General features: G+C 36.6%; 1 protein-coding gene across 1 annotated transcript; it reads right to left on the bottom strand.

Moving 5' to 3' along the window:
* Positions 1-132: 132 nt before the first annotated feature.
* On the bottom strand, positions 133-21953 carry LOC135684156 (uncharacterized). Its single transcript, XM_065199579.1, has 5 exons — positions 21831-21953; positions 6061-6150; positions 3396-3952; positions 2746-2940; positions 133-794 (listed from the first exon to the last, which is right to left on the bottom strand). The coding sequence occupies exons 2-5, from the start codon at positions 6102-6104 to the stop codon at positions 682-684; spliced, it is 909 nt and encodes a 302-aa protein (XP_065055651.1). The 5' UTR covers positions 6105-6150; positions 21831-21953; the 3' UTR covers positions 133-681.
* Positions 21954-22077: the final 124 nt, after the last annotated feature.

Here is a 22077-nt window from a genome sequence, read left to right as displayed (position 1 = left end):
ATACCTTCTTGACCCTGAAGCAAATAAGCTTTCACTATAATGTCTACCGTTGCTTGGAAACAGCAACAGAAATCTGAATAAATGATGACGTCATATTCAATCAGCGGTACGCAAAGAAGAAAAAGAAAGCAATCAGATTGGAAATACAACCAAACAAGAATAGCTTCGTGTATTTAGGTTTTACTTTTTACAGCTAGAGGTTTTAACAACTAAGGGTTTTAACAACCGGATCGTTACTAAACACAATTCTTAACCTTAGGGGAAGTGGAAAGCTGGAGAGAGGAAGGGGGGCAACAGATCATGTGGCATCGGAAAGAATTTTTAAAAAGGGGGGTAGTTGGGCAAAATGGCGCTTATTGAGGCAGAGTTGGGATACTGTACTTTGGTATGCACCACGTTTGAAAAGCATAATTAAAAGATGAAGGTAACTATTAAGTCTGACTGCGGGTTCTCTATAATTCCTTAAAAAAGAGGTTTGCTGTAAGGTCACCAACCAACATTCAACAAAATAATAATTGCAACGTCATTTAGTAATCAATCTATGTCCATTTTGCAGTGCTCGTTTTGCAGGGAGGCGTCTGGAGTTTTTACTGGCTCATCACTTGTTTCTTCACAAACAGGACTGATTCAAACAAACACGGGTAAGTGCTTTTTAAGAAACAATGGTCCAATACAAATACATCACCTAAGGCCAAGCTTCTTTTTCTCTTTCTCCTTTTTACGGGCGACTTCAACGTTCCTATCTTTCCATGTGCTTTTGCGTAGCTTGATCGGTCTATTTCCCACATATTTTCCTGCAACCAAATCGATTTTTCAATCTTTTTGACAAAAAAAACATTTAGTGTGCAAAGGTATTGCACAAGCTGAAACAGAAATCGCGACACTGCAGAAATTTTGTTTAGCGAACTAGAAAGTGGCCATAGCAAGTGTCACAAAATATATAAGATGACTTTTTAATTGGAATATATTGAAAAGTTTATCAAGGTTTGATGCTGACAGTAGAAAATGCAAGAAAATTCTGGATTTTTGTATATTTCTAAACAATATCGAATTGTTGCAAAAACACAAAAATTGAGCCAGGATGACTGAAGTACCTGTGAAACATTCGCAATAAAAAAGTTCATCTGCACCAATTTGCGATATCTCATTACAATGAACTCGGGTCTCTAGAACTGCTGATTTTCCTCACTTTTGTTGGAGAATCTGCTAAATGTTTTGGTTGGAAATTTTTGGAGCTGCAATGGGCCTAGTCGCAGCGGCCGCTTCGTGATATGTTGCAGCAAAATTCAATAAATAAAATGTGTCACAACTCGTTAAGTCCATCTTTTCCAACCGATTTCGATTTTGTAATGGGAACAAATAACGATGCAAATTGCGTAAACCAACATTTCGTCCTCTCATTAAATGAAAATACCAAAACTCCCGCGATAAACAGGTTCACTCAAGTGCCTCAATAGCTGTAAAAGAGTAGGCTTAAAAAATGGCTTACTACATGCCACTTTCCAACAAATACAGGGTCATTAATGATCAACTTTGTACTCCGACACCTAAATGTGATCTTGCAAATGTTTTTCTGAATTTATCATGTCGCGATCAACAGTACCTGTTAAAAAACTTTCTGACAAACTTCTAGCAAGTCTCGTAGAGGCTTCAAAGCTGCAAGACTGTCCAATAAAATGTTAAATTTTTTTACCTTTGAAAAAGTAATTTTTTTCAATCTTTAGATTAAAAGTGTTGCCAACAGTTTGAAAATTGGTTTGATTGGTTTTTAACTATAAAGAGACGCCTAATGGCTACAAAAAAGTGATTTCAATATCGATCGCCTTGTTGTTTACGACGCGCTCGCCATTTCTCATTTGTCAAACCTGTGCAATAATTTTGCTCACTAAGTGTATAAGAAGGTCGTTATTTAGCAATAGGTATCGAAAATGAAGGGTGTGAGCTCTCTACAACAGGTCTATGGTGTGGAACAATATATAGTTTCTCCATCTAAAAAACAGCAAGTAAAAAGGGTCTTTTGGAAGTAGAACATGCTTGATACGTATATTGGTCTTTCTAAACTTAGACTTGCTCCAAGTCTTTTCATGCTTGAGAGAGGAGTATTTATTTCCCTCTTTTGGATTTCTGCGAAGAAAACGGACGGCGGAGAAGGGAAAAGCGAAATAGACTTTTGGACTGTGTATGCTCATGAATTGTTAATGTACTTCCATGTCCATATCAATCATATATCACTTTTGTAAATAAATTTCTGACAATTTTTTGGTGGTACATAATTTAAAAATGGCTTTCAGGCAAGCAGGCATTTTAAAGAACGCTCAAGCTTTTCGCCTGACAGTTTCAAGAGCATAAAACATCAGAACAGAGATCGAATATTCAGAGTTAGGAAATAAACACACCAAGTTGCGGATCGAAAGAGGCCAATCAGAAACGCGATCACATGACTGTTGAAGTTGCCCAATCAGTGCCGCTTGCCTATTGAAAATAATTCTAATGGCGTCCAAGGTCGAAAACGAACTCCTTCTGTCTAAACAAATAATAAATACCTGACTAACCATAATGATTCAAAAAATTCGCTTTCCGACTCAGCTAGATCGAAATGAAGAAGAAACCTAATTTCTGCATTTCTGGCCTTTGTTATACCCATTAAATAAAGAATTTCATGACTCGGGAAGATATGTGCATTAAATACTGTGGTTGACATGTCAATTTGGCAGGGTTGTGAATATGAAGTAGTAGGAATCTTACCGTTCATTTCTCGCATTGCTTTCAAGTAATCTTGTGGGTCTTTGAAACTGACAAATCCGAAACCTTTTGACTTTTTTGTCTTTCTGTCTCTAACAACCTTTGCCTTGAGAATCGAAGGGTATTTTGCGAATGCCCTGAACAGGTATTCGTCACTTACTTCGTTTCCAAGATCGCCACAAAACAATCTGAAATCATCTGGAGAAGATAAAATTGGACGATTATCAAAACACCTAAAGATCACTTTTGAAAGAGCCAGTTAAATAAACAAACATTTTTTACTACTTTTGAAAGGGCCAGTTAAATGAACAAATATATTTAGGTAACTTTTGCCCTTAAAACCTAACCGAATCATGCTGTCGCTACTCGACAATCTCGTGTTATTTATAATGTTGATTTTGTAGATTGATGTGAAGGTTTATCAAAGCTTCCACCTTCTAGAATGGATCTTGGATAAAGAGGGGCTATTATCTTCTATAACAACGAAGAAGAATATCTAATCCTAATTTTAGTTTTGGTCGTTCCTTCTTCTTTCTCACTTTCTAAGCTAATTATGAGCTTACTGTAACATCTAAAAAGGAATTACTATCAATGGTTTTCAACTAACATTCAACTTCATCAAAAACCCAAGACTAGTAACACAAACGACTTACTTGGATCCCAATCTGACAAAGTATCATCTTCCCAGGTTTGACCCCCACCAACTCGGACAAATTTCCTCTTCTCCCCTCTTTTCTTGTCACCCCTTTGACCATCAGCACCTGTATAACCTGTCTCCCCGGTCCTGTCTTCAACCACTTCTGACGGGTCATAATTGTCTAACGGAACTGTCGGGGGTTTAATGACTGGAGCAGACGGAACATGCACTGGATTAAGCATAACTGGGGGCAAAGGTGGGGGAACAAACTGGGGCATATTAGGAGGAATTTGAAGGCCTTCAGGTAGTGGTAGTCCTTGTGGCAGCGGGGGCAATGGCGGCAAGTGCGGCAGCCCAGGAGGCATGTGGCTAGAATCAGGATGAGGAAACCTTGGAAAGTCACCACCACGTTCTCTAAATGCAGGATGGTCGAGATTATGTGGGAATGCCGGGGAACTGTATTCAGGAGCCTCATCATACTCTTGTTGGTTGTACTCTGAAGAGTGCGCAGAATTTTCAAACGACGGTGGCTTTGGTGGAGGAGGCAACTGTCCGGCGATTTCTTGCTCAAACCTGGTGAGGAAAGAAGATCTCTCTGTAAGAGTAAGCTGGGCGTATTTACAAGTTTATTTAATGGCAAATCTTACTCGACCATCAAGGAGCGTCATACATAGATACGAGCAGATCCGGGTACACATGTAACACGTGTTCACAGGCTCAGGAAGGAAACAAACTGCGCGCTCTTCTTAGAAAGAGAAACAAAGGCTTTTGTGTAGGGATCGAGAAACCCCTAAACAAACGATAACCTATGCGAATGAACTGCTGCCTTTAACAGGGGGCTTCAGCTGGAGAGAAACCTTTGCATTACCCTAATGATCTAATACAAAGAGAGAATTCAGATCGTGCATACATTTAAGGATCAACTGGGGTTCCCAACCCTTTCTGGGTGTCAGAGAACCTTTCTAAGGCTTAGCGACAATGTGTGGAAACAAGTTATCACCTTGATGCCAAAAGGGTCTTGGTAGGTTTTAATGGCAAAAACTGGCCGTTGAATAAAAAGGCCTGCTAAAGCCTGTCCTCTCCGAAAGTCATCTTCTGTAGTCCTAGCAAAAAATCATTGGACAACCATTATCCAGATCAAGAACCATATTATCCAGAGCAGACAACAACCATTTGATGGTTACCTGCAATCTGCTTATTTTAAAACATTATATAAGCCATGCATCTACTTTTAAAAAAGTTTCATAGTTCTAGGATAATAAAATAGTGTGCATATTTCGACAGTTAGCTAACAATCCATTATTTACCTATTCCCACTCTCTCAATGTGGCAAAAATGTTCTTTGCCAACTGATTAAGTCTCTTTGTTTGGAGGGGGCAGACCTGATAAATCAGTGTAACAACAGCCATATTTTACAAAATAAAAGTACTTTTCTTACGCCACTTAAGGCTTTTGGGGGGGGGGGAGACAAGCCCCCCCTGGTCCCCGGGATCTCGGTCCTTGATTTTACGTGTAATGCCTCAATTAGTAATCTGAACAATTATTATGTTTAGCTGTTCTCATACGCCCAAACGAAAACCAATCAAGAGTTACTTGAACAAAAAAATGGAAGCAGCTGCCTTCAACAAAAAAAACTTTACTCATCATTTTCAATAAAAAAACAAAATCCTAGGCCTGAATTGTTTGATGTACATAAACTGCCTTTGCTTAAGTTAACCGGTCCACCGATAGATAAAAAATCGTAATGGACGTATGCAAACCAATAAAGCAGAAATAATTTCGGTTTTTTTGACAGAAGAATTTTAAACCTCAGTTTTCGACAAAGCTAACAATCGGCCTAATGAAACGAGAGACAAAATAATAATTTAATGATTATCTACAGCTTTAACTGTTTACTCAATTTTTTCTTGCGACAGAAAAATCTTCAAGATGATGTTTTGATAAAAACTGTTATCTTAAGAGCTCTGATTAAAAACTCTCATATTTAAGGGAAAAGTAACGAAAACTGTGTTATTTTTGTCAAACTTAAGATCGCCTGGGATTTTAATGAAGAATGTAGAGTTTAAATCTGAACCGTCAAAAACATATGTCCCATTTTACATGTGCGACGGTTTACAAAGAATATCTGTAAAAATGAAGAGATTTCATTATTTCTTATTTTTGGCAATAAATTTAAAGACACGGAAATTACAGCTTAAAAAATCATATCAAACAAAAACGTTTGATAACACAGCACCAAAAGCCTCTTGATCGTTTTTTGGCCAGAAATGTACCAGAAAAGATCTTGTACCAAAGTTCCTTAAGCTTTAAAAATACAAGGCTAGATATTCTTATAGAGGGTTCTTGTGCAAACATTGGGTGTACTCATCTAAACACTTCAAAATTAGCCTGTCAATGTGCGATAGGTATCACCTCATAAATCTTTGTGTACTTTGAAGTACGTTTTTCTAATACCCACTTTAGCAAAAGAGTTAAATTTACGTGTTTAACAACACGTTGTGCAAAAAAGTAGCATGAAATAATTCGCACAAACATTAACTCGGCATTTCATCCACAAGAATCTTATTAATTAACCGCGCGACAAAAGTACGTCACGCTAGCAGCTGTAGTGTTAATATCAATTAGACGACAATTTTTTTGTTAGTATTTTTGGATAAATTTCGCAATATTTTCAAAAGTACCTGGACATCTCCTCTTCTAGCTCGTCTATTTTCTTCTGATCCATTGTGTTTTTGTTAATGGCTGCTGATTTATTGGAAAGTTGATACCTCCTGCAACATCCAAACAGAAGGTTTCATCAAAAACAACCATCAAACTTCTGTCATGCCATAAAAGAATGATAAATTTCTTAAGAATTGGTTAAGGGTTCTAAGCCATTATGGTCTATAGCTTAGTGCATGCTCACTCCTGAGCAAGCTTGTCTTTCTTCAACAATTTTCTAGTCCAACATAAACACTAATTCCTTAACATTTATCTTGCAGAGAAACTATCCTGGTTATTTTAACTTTGTCTACTCTGCCCCCCCCTCCCATTAACACTTCCTTCTGTATTTTTTCAACTTAATATTTTTTATTTGCACCTTAATGCAGCTCATTTTCACACAAACTCATATAAATTGATCGGCAACATAATAGGTCATTCCAATGCAAGATGGGATTACATGCTTAATTTCATTTTTTTGTTTGCAAAAACACTAGGGAATAGGTTGTAAAGAGAGCAGTAGAATTATGTCGTCATAAAAATTGTTTCTAAAATCTTCTAATTGGGATCTGATTATTTAAAAGTACCCCTGAGACAAAGATAAGTTAAATTTTCTAAAATGGCTGCGATATGGCAAGTGAAAGATAAAGGCGTTTACTACAAAAAAGTGGATGTTTAAGCTTTGATTATAAATTTTAAGAACCAAGATAAAACAGAGGAGAACCTGCGGTCGTTTGGAAGCATCGCTGCTGAAATTGAATAAACGTAGGGCAAGACACTTTCAGCCGTTGCTGACGTAATCTGTTTACTTGTCTATTGTGGCTTCACTCAGATTGAAAACACCTGACACTGATAATGTTGCAAGGAGCATTCTTGCGACAACGTTCTTTAAAATAATTGTTTGTGACGACAAATGTGAGAAATAATGTAAGATATTCTTGTTAACGAGTCAAAAAACTGTTTATATCGTATCTACTACCCGCAGAAAGCGCAGCTACAAAAAGAGCTTGGAGTTGGAAACGAAATTGTCTGAGCTTACATTGATGCCTTGACCCGGAGATGGCTGGTTTATAACCAAATATTGACATCCGATCTTCAATCACATTCAATGTATGCCTTATAAGAGAATATTGCCTCAAAAACGAAATTAATTACGTCTATACCAATTCAAGGTAATTGAATATTAGATGTAAAAAGCAGGATAAACAGAAAATTGGCAGAATGGAGAAGAAGTGGAATTCACCCATAATCTATGATGTACAGCTTCCAAAGAGTTTAATAATTTTATATCTCGTTGCAAGTTCAAGCACGTGTCTGTTCATAATTGGCGTCAACTCTGTCCTGATCCATGCATTGAGGAAGTTAAAAAAGCTCAAATCATATTCATATTTGTTCATTTTCTACATGAGCATTTCAGACATTTGCATTGGAGTTTCCCAGCTTGCATTGCAGTTTACAATAATATTAAAGCAGCCATCGACGATCGACAGCCTTACAATAATTTGCCAGTTCACAATTTACTTTCTTTGTCAGATGTCTGGAGGAATGATTTTCATCATTTCGGTCGACAGATTCATACACATGAAGTACCTTACAAAATACTCTGCTGTCATGACAAGTAGAACAGTCGGCTTTCTCATCGCTGGGAATATCTTGGTAAACCTGTGTGTTTCAGTCTCTCTCGTGATTGCTTCTATTTACAAGTTCTATTTCTATTACACATTCGTAGCTGCTTTTCTATATTCAACCTTGTTAACAGTGCTCTGTATTTTATACCTTCGCACGTACATCTATGTAAAGAATAGAGTGGCTGCCATTAGGACTAGAACCAACAAAGCAGAACAATCGATGCATGAAATACGGAACGCAGAACGCGAGTTTGCAAGATGTGTTATATACATAATTGTCAGTATGATTGTATGCTATCTGCCGTCGGTGATACTAGGGGCCGTGCAATCTTTACTTGCGTTACAAGACGCTATTAACGAGAACTTCAGATATGCTGTGCTTTGGTCGTATGTTTTTGCCTACTTCAATTCAGCCATGAATGGAATTTTGGTGATTGCAAGCACAACTCAGATTAGAAACTATGTTTTAAACTTGTTATGTAGGAAAACCTGGCAAAGAAATGGAACTAACAGTGAAAATTTCACTCACCAAGCATAACAGAATGGCTACTGGCATCTTTGTTTCATGTTGGGTCGTGCCAGAAATTGGGTAATTTATTATTGGATGTGAAAACAAACCTCATGCATCAAAATGAGAAAAATTCGAAAAATTGGCTTACAGTTAAAAAATTATTATGATGACTCCAAGAGGACTGAAAACATACTATAACATGAAATAACATAAATAAATTCCACTGGAGCAAAAAGCCTTTTACAGTTTAATTTTATACTAAGTAATACTTATAACTTTCATAATGTATATTTTCATTATAACAACCATCTTGGAGTCTGCTAAAATGGTAAATTAAAGGATTGTTCAGAACATGAGTCTCAATCAGGAATCCGGATTAAAGGGAACCTAAAAGGAGGTATATTGTAACTGATGGCATGGTGCCTATGTTAAAGTGGGTGGTATACTGTACTTTCCATAATTATGTGTTACATCTAATTTTAGTAACATTTTTACTGACTAGGCAAACAACGGATCAGATGTGTTTTTTTTTGTCTTCACCCTTTTCTTTAGAATGTGTTCAATAATTTGGCATTCACTACATCTACATAGCTTTTGTGAAAAATTGATGGTATGGACTAAAAGAAGCGAGAACATGTTTGCTGGTTTGAGATCTTGATGTTGATGCGTCGGACTAAAGTGGTTTTAGCATAGTACAGTTGCAATGTAGAATAATTGTTCGATTTCAAAGTGCCTTGTTGATAAAAGATATAGAAAAGGAGCGCAATTGATCAAATGCAAATAATCAAGGCACATAACTTAAAGAATGTTCGGGCTTTACCATAATTGTAATTTAAAACGGATTGGCTCAAATGTCAGCACAGCTGCAGATCAGATCTTTCTAGAACTGACGAACAAGCAGACAACTTCCCTCAAGTACCGAATAAATGAAGGAGGGGTGAGAATAATGGGTTCGAAAAAGTTTGGAGTTTAATGTGAGGAAAAATCAATGACCAATGGGACGACTATTCGGTACTCCAGTGGAAGAATTGCCACAAATATGTAAAATGAGCTACTTTATCTCATTTCTAACCTCAGGGGAAAAACAGCAAATTTTTTGGGGTAGAGATAGCTTCAAATTGGACCTAAAGAAAGTTTCAAAGAATATTTTGGTGATCTTTGTGAATCGAAGGAAAATTTCATAAAAAGGACAAGATAGCAGTCATTAAGTTAGTTAGTTAGTAAGTAAGTGATTTGGTTAGCTCCTTAGTTCGGTAGCTAGATATTTAGCAAGTTGGTTAATTAGATAGTAAGCTAGTTGGCGAGCTAGCAAGCTAGCTGGTTAGTTGGTTAGTAAAATAGCTAGTCAGGTAGTTAGCTGGTTAGTAAGCTAGCTAGCTAGTCAGTAAGTTAGGAAACTAGTTAGTAACTTAGCTAGTTAGGTAGTTAGCTAGGTAGTTAGTTAGAAAGCTAGTTAGCTAGTTAGCTAGTAACCAATAGTTAGTTAGCTAGTTTTTCAGTTACTAAGTTAGCTAATTAGTAAGACAACTTATTCATATAGCTAGTTTGTTAGTTAATGAGTAAGTTAGTAAGTTAGTTAGTAACTTAGCTAGTTAGGTAGTTAGTTAGAAAGCTAGTTAGCTAGTTAGCTAGTAAGCAATAGTTAGTTAGCTAGTTTTTCAGTTACTAAGTTAGCTAATTAGTCAGACAACTTATTCATATAGCTAGTTTGTTAGTTAATGAGTAAGTTAGTAAGCTAGTTAGTAACTTAGCTAGTTAGGTAGTTAGTTAGAAAGCTAGTTAGCTAGTTAGTTAGTAAGCTAAAAGTTACTTTTTCAGTTACTTAGTTAGCTAATTAGTCAGTCACCTTATTCACATAGCTAGTTTGTTAGTTAGTAATAAGTTAGTAAGTTAGTTAGTAACTTAGCTAGTTAGGTAGTTAGTTAGAAAGCTAGTTAGCTAGTTAGTTAGTAAGCTAAAGTTAGTTAGCTAGTTTTTCAGTTACTTAGTTAGCTAATTAATCAGTCAACGTATTCATATAGCTAGTTTGTTAGTTAGTTCGTTCATTAATTAGAAAATAATTCAATAGCTGATTAGTTTTAAGATCTGCTTGTCAGAAAGGACATTTTTTGCGTACTTCTCTTGCTGACTTTTCATTGGACCATGATGTGCACCCCTTTTACGAACTGCCTCCCCCCCCTCCCACATATCCGTTTTTTTTCATCCAAAGAAAAAGTTTAAAAAGATGTAAAAATTATTGAAATGGTATACCTAATATCAAATAGTCTTTCTCGAAACATAACAACACAATTTAAAACACATCCTCGTTAACTAAACACAACTGAAATTGTTGGGTCCCAAATTGACTACACGTAAAATTTGGTCCCAAAAAGTGCCCGGTCTATCTGAAACTACCTTAGTTCAGTAACAGTTGCTTGCGTTTCGAAATACAGATAGAACAGGCCGTCTCAAATTGCTTCTTTGCAATGAATCCACGCATTGTTTGCGGTACAAAAAAGGCCCTTCCCTCCATTCAAATGGATTGCATTTCTACCTCACAGAAGAGTTCCGTTGTATACGAATTTTCGTGCCAGTGTGGTTCTGGCTACGTAAGAGGTAGGACACACTACCCAAAGATTGGAGGATAGAATAAAACAACATGTTCCGTCTAGCATTAGAAACAAAACTCATCCCCAAAGACAACAGCCACCTCGGTCTTGCAGATCTAAAAGTACAACTAAAACCTGCGATTCTGCTATCTGGCAGCATTTACTGGAAAACCCACATTGTGCAAAAAACTATAATAGAGACATGTTTGGGATTATTGGTAAAGCCCGATCGTCGTTCCATTTAGCAGGAAACTATCTATATAAGCACGAAAAACCCGCTATTGTGTAGACAAAAAGAGTTCGTTTTCACCTTAGGACTCCATTGGTAACATCCCCAATAGGCAAGCGGCACTGATTGGTCAACCTCAACAGTCATTTCTAATGGCCTATTTCGATCCACAACTGTGTATATAAATTTCCTAGCGTAGAGTTTTCGATCTATGTTCTGGCGTTTTAAACTCTGAAGAGTGTCAGACGAAAAGTTTTCGTTTACTCAAATGTTTGCTTTTTCCAAAGTCATGTTCAAGTTTTGTACCACCAAAAGACTGTTTGTAAAATCTTATAGTAAAGTTGTAAAATAATATTTAGTAATTTATTGATAAGAGATTTAGAAAACGAGCGAAAATGATCAAAATTCAAATTTCCAAGGCATACAACTGACAGAATGTAAGAGATTGGTCATGATTGTAATATGGAACGTATTGTCTCAAATGTCGACACAGCTGCAGATCAGTTCTTTCTAGTAACGACGAACAAGCAGACAACTAGGCGAAAGGAGATAAGTGATCTCAAGTCTAACCTTGGGTAAAAGCACAAAATTTCATGGTAGAGATTTTCAAAGTAGACTTAACAAACGTTTCAAATAATATTTTGCTCACCTTTCTGAGTCAAAGGAACGTTATATTAAAAGAAGAAGATAACAGAGAACTTCACTGTGTTGAAAAGGCGACACACAAGTTTGGAGCAAATTTATTGCAGACAGGATGACAAAAACAACAGATAACAAATGGCAAAATACCATGATCTATGAATTGAAGCTCCCAATTGGTTATACCATTATATATCTTGTGGTAAATACAATCACATGTTTTATTATAATCGGCGTCAACTCTGCACTGATCCATGCATTGATGAAGCTTAAAAAACTCAAATCATATTCATATTTGTTCATATACTGCATGAGCATTTCAGACGTCTGCATTGGAATTACCCAGCTACCGATGACGTTTGCACCGCTGCTAAAGCAGCCACAGAGCCCTGGCACTCTGACACTAATTGCCCATTATATACCTTTCTTTCTGTACAACGTGTCTGGAGGTATGATATTCATTGTTTCTATCGACAGGTTCATTCACATGAAGTACCTTACCAAATATTCTGCAGTCATGACAAAAAAAACAGCTGGCCTACTTATAGCCGCAAATATTATATCAAGTTTGCTTTTGTCGGCGTTTTTGGCAATGGCCAGCATAAAAAAGGTTTATCTGTACTACAAAATCACATCATCGCCAATATATGCGTGCTTCATGATTCTGATCTGTCATTTGTACGTTCGCACGTACTTAAGCGTGCGAAAGAGAGCCGCCGCCACGAACTTGAATCAAAACACAACGGGTCAGTTAGCAAATGAAACAAGAATAGCAGAACGACAACTAGCAAAATGTACCATGAAAATAATTTCAAGCATGATTATCTGCTTCTTGCCTTCCCTGATACTGTCTTCTATAGAACCGTTCCTAACACTGCGTGGCGACGCAAGAGAATATTTCAAGTTTGCTCTGCTTTGGACGTACTCCCTAGCTTCCTATAACTCTGCGATGAACGCAATCTTTGTCATTTTGCAAACAAAAAAAATTAAAAAGTACTTGTTAAACATCGTGTTCACATCAAGTTTGCCAAGAGATTGAAATCGTATCCAATCCCAGAGCATTAGGGTAGCTGCAAACTTGGTTGCATCGAATTTCAATTTCCTGATGCTGCTTGACAGGCTTAGCAAAACCCACAAAGATATAACACCAGTTTAACCACTGTGTTTGGCACCTCTTTCTTTATAATATCAAGCAATAGCACCAGTAAACAATTTTTTAACTTTGGTATGGAAAAGTAAAGGAACACAAACCATGCTGTATATTCTTTGTGAATTTTGTGGGGAGTAATTTTAAAGCATGTTGAAAATAGTTACAAAAGTATTTTTTCCTTGATTAAGTCCTTAAAAAGGTGGGGCCCAACAACATTAAAATGTACAATGTTGTTAGTATTCCAGCTGAAAGAAATAGCCTAAACACCAGACACAGCAACAGCAAAAAGGATTCAGATAAAAAATTCAGATAACAAATGGAAGCAACCCAGTACAGTTGACCCTACTGTGGTTATTGTCACAATATTGCTGATTCCCAAATTTAGCTCAGGTCAAACTCCTCTTACAGTCACTCCGCACCTTTTTACACTCAGTTTATAGTCACAACCGTTTTTCTTCCAGAACAGAGGAACACCCTTTATACAGTCACATTTACCTAATAAATTCTTATATCGAAAGTAATTAGCAAAAAAAATGGTTTGTCTTTGCATTTTAATGTTTACATATTCCTCTACTTTTTATTATTTTCCTAATGTAGACCATAAGAATTCTTAGAACTTTGGTTATTTAATAATATCACACATAATATTAGAAAATAGCTGCCCTTAGCACAGTTGGCTTAATAATATTTTACTTCATTCTTTTGCATTATCTTAGATTATAGGGTTTTGAACAGTGAATAAATCATGCATGTTAAACATATTGTGTGCGAGTTTAGCATTTAGTAGCTTGCATGTTTACCTCACACCCTAGCCCCTAAACATTAAGCGTGACTATAAGCGGAGTAAACTGTACTAATAATACTTTCCATTTTGTCCCAAGATTGGACACAGATATAGAATACATAGCATTACGATATGATTAAGTATTTAAAGGCCTAGTTTATTCTGACTAGATTATACTGAGTTCAAAGTTGATGGCTAACAACATCAAAATATCAAGGAGAATTCTGGCCTAAGTCTGCATTAATATATACTTTATTACCAGAGTGGAATCCATGTGAAGCTCATTCCAGAAATACACCAATAAACAATAGAAGGACAATGGGAAATCGTTAGTCTACGAGGATTCATGGATTCCACATGGATTCCACACTGGCTTTATTACATATCATATATCCAAAACACAAATTTCCTACCATAACAAGCTCTACTGAGAGCCCTGTGTGCAGAGACTGGACATTATTTACAACATCTTGTGCATGCACAATCATTTTAGGCATGTGTTTCATCTGCAAACCTTCTTATCCTAATTTTGCATCTTGCCTGTTTTCCTTAAAAAATTGTTTAAAACTAAATTAAGATTTTCAAAATCCAATCTTTTTAAGCATTTGAAATGGAACCATCTGAACAGTATTCTTTGCAGCAGTGAGAATTTTGACAAAAATACTAGAAAAAAAAAGATGCACTTTGTATTTGATAATCAACCAGGCTGAAGTGGAACTTGCATATGCTTGCCGCTTCACTTTAGATGGACGTGTATCACAGGAGAAATATGTCACAGCCACTATCTCTTCCGTTTCATCTAACCAACCAGTCAATCATTTCATTCATATGATATCTATCTATGCAATGCTAAAAATTCATATGTTTATACTGTAATAGTGCTAGTTTGGATTTCGTTTGTTTTGCAACTTGTAACCTTAGTTATTTAACATCTTTTGCACATTCGATTGTTTATAATTCCTTTTGTTATCTAATTGCACCTTAAGGTTCATCAATTATTTCATTTGTGATTTTTGTATCTTTATTCAGTTTATCTATTAATCTTGGGAGTAGTATCTTTTGTAATCACTATCAGGGGCGGACGCAGAAAAAATCATGACCGTGGCACAAGAATAGTGTTAGGTGACCACACCCTCTGGTCTTTCCAAAACGCCCAGTCTGAGCATACAGAGACGGGTATAGCTTTTATACCGAAAACATAGTTACATTTAGCGCAAAGCTGTCACCGCTCCAGTCGTTTTATCATTAAACAATACTGGCTCTATGTTTTCAACTTGCAAACAAATAACGATGCAAACTGATGTTAGCCAGTCACTGAACGCACTTAAATAACATACATTTGAAAATTTATAAATAATGGCTAGTTCTTACAACTGACAGATAAAATTGTCTTTATCTTTAGCCAGATCAAGTTATTGACAAATTAAACTTGGCATACTTTTGCGAAGCTTCGACAGCTCGTCCACGAAAAGTTCCTTCAAAGCTGCATGGACTCGCGATTTAATAGATTTTTCAACTATTATTTGAATATCCATTGCCAAAGCAAAGGTAATCTTTGCAATAAACTCAAATTCGAACTCAATAAAATTCTTGCGTGCTGAATCGTGAGTTTCCTGCAGACCGATACGTTTTGTTTGTTTACCCAGCAATCACCGGAATCACCTAAGCAAGTTCATACTCTACAGCACATTTTTTAAATATTTGTGCCACGGTGCCACTTAATGAAAGAACATATGGAGTCTCGATGCAATTGATTTCAATACACATTTCTCGGGTCTAAACAGAAGCATACAGAGCCTCGACCGTGGCACATGAACAAAAGCACAGCCATTTGGTCTCAAAACATATTGTTTACAAATATGCGCGCATACTTCTATTTATATCTAGTGTGGCACGATTGTTACTGTCCATATTTGGTAGAGCCAATTATTCTGTGGTTAACAAAAGGCAAACAACAAGCAAATCCAACATGGCGTACTACTAAATTAACAGCGGAGAGTTGGAGTGGTAGATAGACGCTGGAGCGAAGAGGAAGTGTTAGACAGCACAGACCATATCGGGATACTTAGAACAGTCCACATTTTCCAAAAATTTAAATTTGGAAATCTGACCGTGGCACGTGCCACCGGTGCCACCGTCTGAATCCACCCCTGACTATTATTTTGTAAATACCTAGCTATGTAGTATTTCAATTAGTTCTTGTTTAGGTTATATTTTGGGCGTGTTATTTTACAGAGTTAGTTAGATTCATGGCTAAGAACAATAGGGTTAAGGATTGATATTATGTATGTTTAGGTTCTAGGCGATTAATTAGTGTGGCGAGATGCTTGTAAAAGATCTTGTCGACATGAAGTATGGATTAATAGAATACGTATTTGGATTTATGGAATCGCGCGTGACGATTTATTGATTGTGCATTATTATAGTATAGTTTGAATGGACAGTGCTTGTGAAAGACTGTGCCTGTTATTAAGAGATCGGTCGACGTTACGGGACAACTGTAGAGAAACATTGTGAAGGTTACAACCAGATCTGTCAAGTGTCCTGCATCATGAGGGATTTGCATGCATTTTCTCGTCAAATCCGCATTCCCGCACGCTTGCTCTGAAATAGGCTCCCCTGCGAAAACCCAACCATGGTTCATGGCCCAACCATAGTTTGCAATGGTCATACCATGGTTGAGCCGTGATCCTGACAAGTGCTGACCATGGTTAGTGACCATGGTTGAGCAATGAAAGAAGATTTTGCCTGCAATGATTTTAATTTGTTGGTTCTTGGAAAATATGAATCCTCAACTGTCTAAAAAGTTATCCTCAATAGGAATATAAGAAAAAGTAACAGTTTTCTGTATTTTTTATCATTTTCCATGTAACCATGTCTGACCATGTCAAGACCATGGTCCATGTCTCAAGACACAACTCAGTCAATAGGGGGGGTTTATGTGCTTGGTTTCTGATACCTTCCAATCAAAAGATTATGTTTTCCTTGTCTCACTATTAATTTCCTTCATTTATTCTGAATGGCAAGAGTTTTACATAAACATGGTCTAACCATTGCTAAACCATGGTCCATTTATCAACTGATATTCATAAAATGGCAAAGAACTTCCAAATTAAACAGCTTGATATCCACTAGTTTTGTTTTGTGGATATATTTCCTTGTTTTTAAGCCATAGAAAAATTATTTTCTTTGAATTTGAGATGTTTTATGAAAATTTGGCCTGACCATTGCTGACCCATTGCTGAACCATGGTCCATTTTTTAATTGACATTTCTTAAAATGACAAAGAATTTTTAAATTAAATAGTTTGATTTCTACTATATTTGTTTTGTGGACATATTTCCTTGTTTTTAAGCCATAGAAAAATTATTTTCTTTGAATTTGAGATGTTTTATGAAAATTTGGCCTGACCATTGCTGACCCATCGCTGAACCATGGTCCATTTATGAATTGACATTTCTTAAAATGGCAAAGAATTTTTAGATTAAATAGTTTGAATTCTACTATATTTGTTTCGTGGACATATTTCCTTGTTTTTAAGCCATAGAAAAATTATTTTCTTTGAATTTGAGATGTTTTATGAAAATTTGGCCTGACCATTGCTGACCCATTGCTGAACCATGGTCCATTTATTAATTGACATTTCTTAAAATGTCAAACAATTTTTAGATTAAATTCAAATTCAAAAGCAAGATCAAGCCCCCTGCCCCCTTCAAAGTCAAAAAAATTTCTAACAAGAAAGATGGGCTCCACCCCCTATGTCCCTACAAGAAATCTCCACTGTTTAAAATCCTGGTATTTTCTTCCTTTCCTACTAAGAAACTTTCGCCTATAAGTAATTTTTTGCATGGTTATATGTTTCATTATTAAGCAGGCACCAGGGAGCTTTGAGACGGTGGGGGTTTTAAAGAAGTGGGGGCTAAAACCTTTTAAAAAGAGGCTTTCCTGGTAGTTTATTACCTTATATTTTTAGCAGCCCCCCTGCCCCCGTTGGGTATTCCAAGATTAGCTTTGTTTTGTAGACATATTTCCTTGCTTTCAAATAAGAAAACATTTATTTCCTTTGGATTTTTAACGACCACTCCCCTTCTACTATCAGGGTATACACCAATTCAACTTAAACTTTTTTGATAAAATTCTTTAAATGCTTTTGTACAAAATCTTTTATTCCAGATTCGCATTAAGAGCAAAAATTTTAGTCTACTTGAAAATTTTCATAATGTTTTTGGTCACGACATTGATTTTATTATGACATTAGAAAACTTTCATTAGGAATTTGACCGTGATTGATAGCTAAGGGGGTAAAGTTTCACCTGGAACGATTATTGTTGTGAAACCCCTTACAAGTTCATACTTCAATTCTCTGTAAAAATTAGAACACAAGCAGAAACAATATGAAAGATTGTATCCGGAAGTGACTTGCGAGCTTTATGCACTTCAATGCACGATTATGATGCCCTGGAAGCAGGCCTGGCTTCAGGAAATTTTTTTGGGAGGGTGCAAGTGTTTATCTACCGAATACATTTTGGCATTATTACACTCCGTTAATGCGACTGGTGCATTGTGCTTGGCAGTTTGAGAGATGGGGCCACAAAACTGAGCCTGTGGGGTTAAGAATCAAGTTCAGTGACATAGTAGGACCTGCCATGGTTGGGTCCGATGCGAAAGAAATTTTTTGAAATTAAGCCTTCTAGGATGGCTTAATTGCATCTCCCTGAAATGCATCTCCCAGACTAAAATTGTCTCTGGTTTTGTCAAATATCTTGGGATTAATCTTCTTCTGTGATGTTACTGAAAATTCTCTTCTGGATCAGCGGAAAAACTGAACTCCAGAACTTTTTAATATCTTTGAATGTTTTTAAAAATTACATGAAGTACAATTTTCTACAAAAAAGTTTATCTACCCGTCAAAATCCCAATTTTACTGACTAAAATCCCGAATTTAACCGACTAAAACACAAATGCCTATTCTTGTGTTACCCCCCCCCCCGACACACCCCCATGGAACCGGACCTGCCTGGAAGCCCCATTCTACAGATTGTGAGAGGCTAGTATTTGCATACAGTCTCATGAAAACAAGTTCAAGAACTGCATGTTAAGCCTGAACTTTGCCAAACTTTACGCACACTTTTCATCCTAGATAAGATGCCTTTTTTAAAAATTGATCAGGAACCTTGAAGTGCTCTAATCAGCAACAAATAAAAATATGATATCAAGCAAAGTGAGCTTTCTTGTGAAAAGCAAAGCTTTGCATTAAAATTTACTGTGTCAGAACTTTGATGAGCTCAAAGAGAGATTCTCTTTGAGAGTGCTTAAAGCAGGAGTTCATGAAGTGCAGAAGTAAGAGGAATCTTAAAGAAGAAAAAAAGCAAAAGTGAACCATGGCTTGATCATGGTTGGTTGATACGTTTGAACCATGGTTTGATCATGGTCAAGAGACATGGTTGAATCATGGTTTGATCATGGCCAAGAAACATGGTTGAATCATGGTTCAATCATGGTCAAGTGACATGGTTGAACCATGTTTGAACCATGTTTCAAACCAAGTTTACAAGCATTATGCAATTCCTGTAAAAATTCAAATTTGTATTTTCAAAAATTCAAATGTTTATATAGTTGAACCCTGATTTGACTTAAATTGGTAAACTGATTAGATGACATGGTCTAACCATGGAAAAACATGGTTGAAACACATTTGTTGAGCATGGTTAAGCCATGGTTCAACCATGAACAGGTAACCATGTATTGGCTATGGTCTGACCATGGTTTAAACTGAAATCATAAAAAGAACTGAAAATTTCAAAATTGTTTAAAATAATCCTGAACATTTCAGCTTTCAATATTGCTCAAGCAAATTTATGAAAAATTAAAAATTTTGAAATTTTAGACATGGTTCAGCAATGGTTGAGCAATGGGTCCCATTGGAAATTCGTGGTTCTACCATGGTTAACCATGGTCATTTCGTTGCTCAACCATGGTGGGAAATGGTTGAAAACCATGGTGTAACCATGGTGTCACCATTGTCAGCCATGGTTGAGCAATGGTTTTTTCGCAGGGGCTGGTTGTCCCGCATTTTTTAATTTGTGGTTTTGAGGTTCTTTTCTAACACGTTTTCTATTTTATTCATCTACTTTTGAAAGAAAGCCAGAAAAGGGTTTATGGTTTATGTCACCTCATAGGAAGCTGTGCAAGGAATTACATCAAACTATTCGAATATATTTTGAGTTCTGCAGATCATCGGCTTAATGCGCACGCGCAAGCTATGAGTTTCAATGATTCTGAACAAAAATGGCATTCGCGAAGTAAAGAAGTCACCTGGGAGTATAACAAAGAACATTTAAATAAACATTATATAATAAACTGAGAAACTTTCATTGTTTTGTAAAAGATAAATTCAATATATACTCAAGATTTATTATGGAATAGTTCAAATTTGTTTTGTTGTGGTTTTAATCTTGAATAACGTTTTAATTTTGCACTTAAGGTTACGGTAAACGTTTTCTGGATGAAAACATCATTTTTTCGATTTTTTCACATTCAAGTAGCCGAACTTTCAAGGCACACAATGATACCAAATTTGAAACAAACAGAAGTTTTGAAAGTGGAAAAAATCCCATGTAAACGAAGGTTTCCATAATTTCTTTATCAAAACTTTTAGTTGAGGCCTGAAAATCTCTTGACCTTTTTAGCCGATTATCGTTGCTTTGCGGTTGTAGTCGCATGTCTCATTTACAATATCGCATGGCACATTCATATACCCAATGTACGGCCGTGTTTATTTAAACAGGCTTATTGATCTTAAATCTTCAAGTGACTTGACCCGGATTACACTGTGGTTTACGAGTGTATCTTGCAAGTGCGATTAGTAAAATCCCGTTTTCTCCGGACTCGAAATTCCTCTACATGCAGGTACGAAAAAGCTATTATGTACCCAAGGGACCAATCGAATGGCTCGAAAATTTGCACACGGCCAGGGCAGACGTTGGGCAAACAAAGTGTGTCTCAAAATTGTTTTATTTTCTCTGGTCCGTCTTTTATACCCAAATACAGCAGCGGGAGGGTGGAAAAAATATTTGCCAATTTTTGACAGGGTATAGTTTAAAGAAGAGGAGGAATTTAAAAAATCTGAGACACACTTTGGTAGCTTAGGACCGGCACTTCCTGCTGGTCTAAGTCAGATTTTGTTACCTCAAACGCAAGGGTACATAATAGCTTTTGAAGGTGGTACACTTTTTGACAAGTAAATTCGCATGGAAAATAACATTTAACATTATTTGCCAATAATTTTTATCTGGCTAGATACGCCATAATCTTGTGCATCGAATGATATATAGTTTTTCCAGATTCCTTAAGCCGTTTGGCCTTTAGGAAGGAAAAACCAATTTTCGTGTTCAAAATGTTTACCGTAACCTTAAATGGTAGACAAGCAGCCCATGCTACAGAAGTCAATAATTCATGTTTGGCCACATTTAACCTTTTTCATTTATCATTTGTAAGTGTACGTGTGTTTGTATAATATCAAACCTTAACCCCATCGCTCTTAACCATGAATCTAACTAACTCATCTCATTTTCCAAAACTTTGAAAGATTATTTATTTGTCTCTTTGTCTCAATTCTCATCGAACGACTAGTTTATATCGATGGCAACGATAGGGTGGATTCGTTTGGCAAAAATCCCTATTATCCGGTCTGCAGAGTATGGCACTTTTCGAAGAGATCTCCGGTGTGCACGAGCAAAAAGCCTGGTGTGCCGGTGTGCACCACCAAAAATTTCTGGTTTGCTGGTGTGCACCGACTATTTTTCCCTGTTGTGGTTAAAATTTGTGAATTTGCATTTCACCTTAAAAATGCGTGTGAAGTATACTGTTGAAGATAGCGCAAGTTTTTATTTGTATATTTGTCAAGTATAATTCATGATATCTCAAATTGTTCATACACAACTGTGCTTGTTTTTATCAGGCTGATTCAGCTGACATTTTCTATGGGACCACACCAAGCCACACCCATCTTAGTTGCCACACCCAAAAATACCTGGTGTGCAACAGGTTTTGCACAAAAATATCTCCGGTGTGCACATGCCATACTTTGTAGACTGGCCTATTATAATATACGAGTTCGAGAAATGCTACGTTGCTCCAGCTCAAATGCCTTCGATCGAAGGTTGCAGTATTTCTATGGAAAAGGATTAATCAGTTATTCTAATTTTAAGAAATCAACACACCTTAGGTCCAGGAATATCTTGATCGTATCGATGAATTTTCCAATTAGGCCTTGCTTCTTGGAGTATCACTGGTTTCCGCCATTTTCCGCCATTGACGTCCACTTTTTTGTTGTTGCAGTTGCCTCTACTGCCTCATTTCAGTACTCTTTTTGTGGGGGAGGGGACTGCGGAACAGGGGCGTCACTTCATGCTTTTTTGGAGGGGGGGGTGGCTGCATTCTTGCCCTGCTAAAGTTTTTGTACCCTGC

Source organism: Rhopilema esculentum, chromosome 21, assembly GCF_057945365.1.
Source record: "Rhopilema esculentum isolate cy_ngs chromosome 21, ASM5794536v1, whole genome shotgun sequence".
NCBI lineage: Eukaryota > Metazoa > Cnidaria > Scyphozoa > Rhizostomeae > Rhizostomatidae > Rhopilema > Rhopilema esculentum.
Note: the sequence above shows the minus strand (reverse complement) of the source record. Positions and strands in the feature narration are given on the sequence as shown.

Excerpts from the sequence above, each read along its gene's own strand:
- LOC135684156 (XM_065199579.1), bottom strand. The coding sequence starts at position 6,104 with ATGGATCAGAAGAAAATAGACGAGCTAGAAGAGGAGATGTCCAG. Across the intron at positions 3,953-6,060 it reads CTAGAAGAGGAGATGTCCAG|GTTTGAGCAAGAAATCGCCG; the intron begins GTACTTTTGAAA and ends TTTCCTCACCAG. Across the intron at positions 795-2,745 it reads AGCAATGCGAGAAATGAACG|GAAAATATGTGGGAAATAGA; the intron begins GTAAGATTCCTA and ends ATTTGGTTGCAG.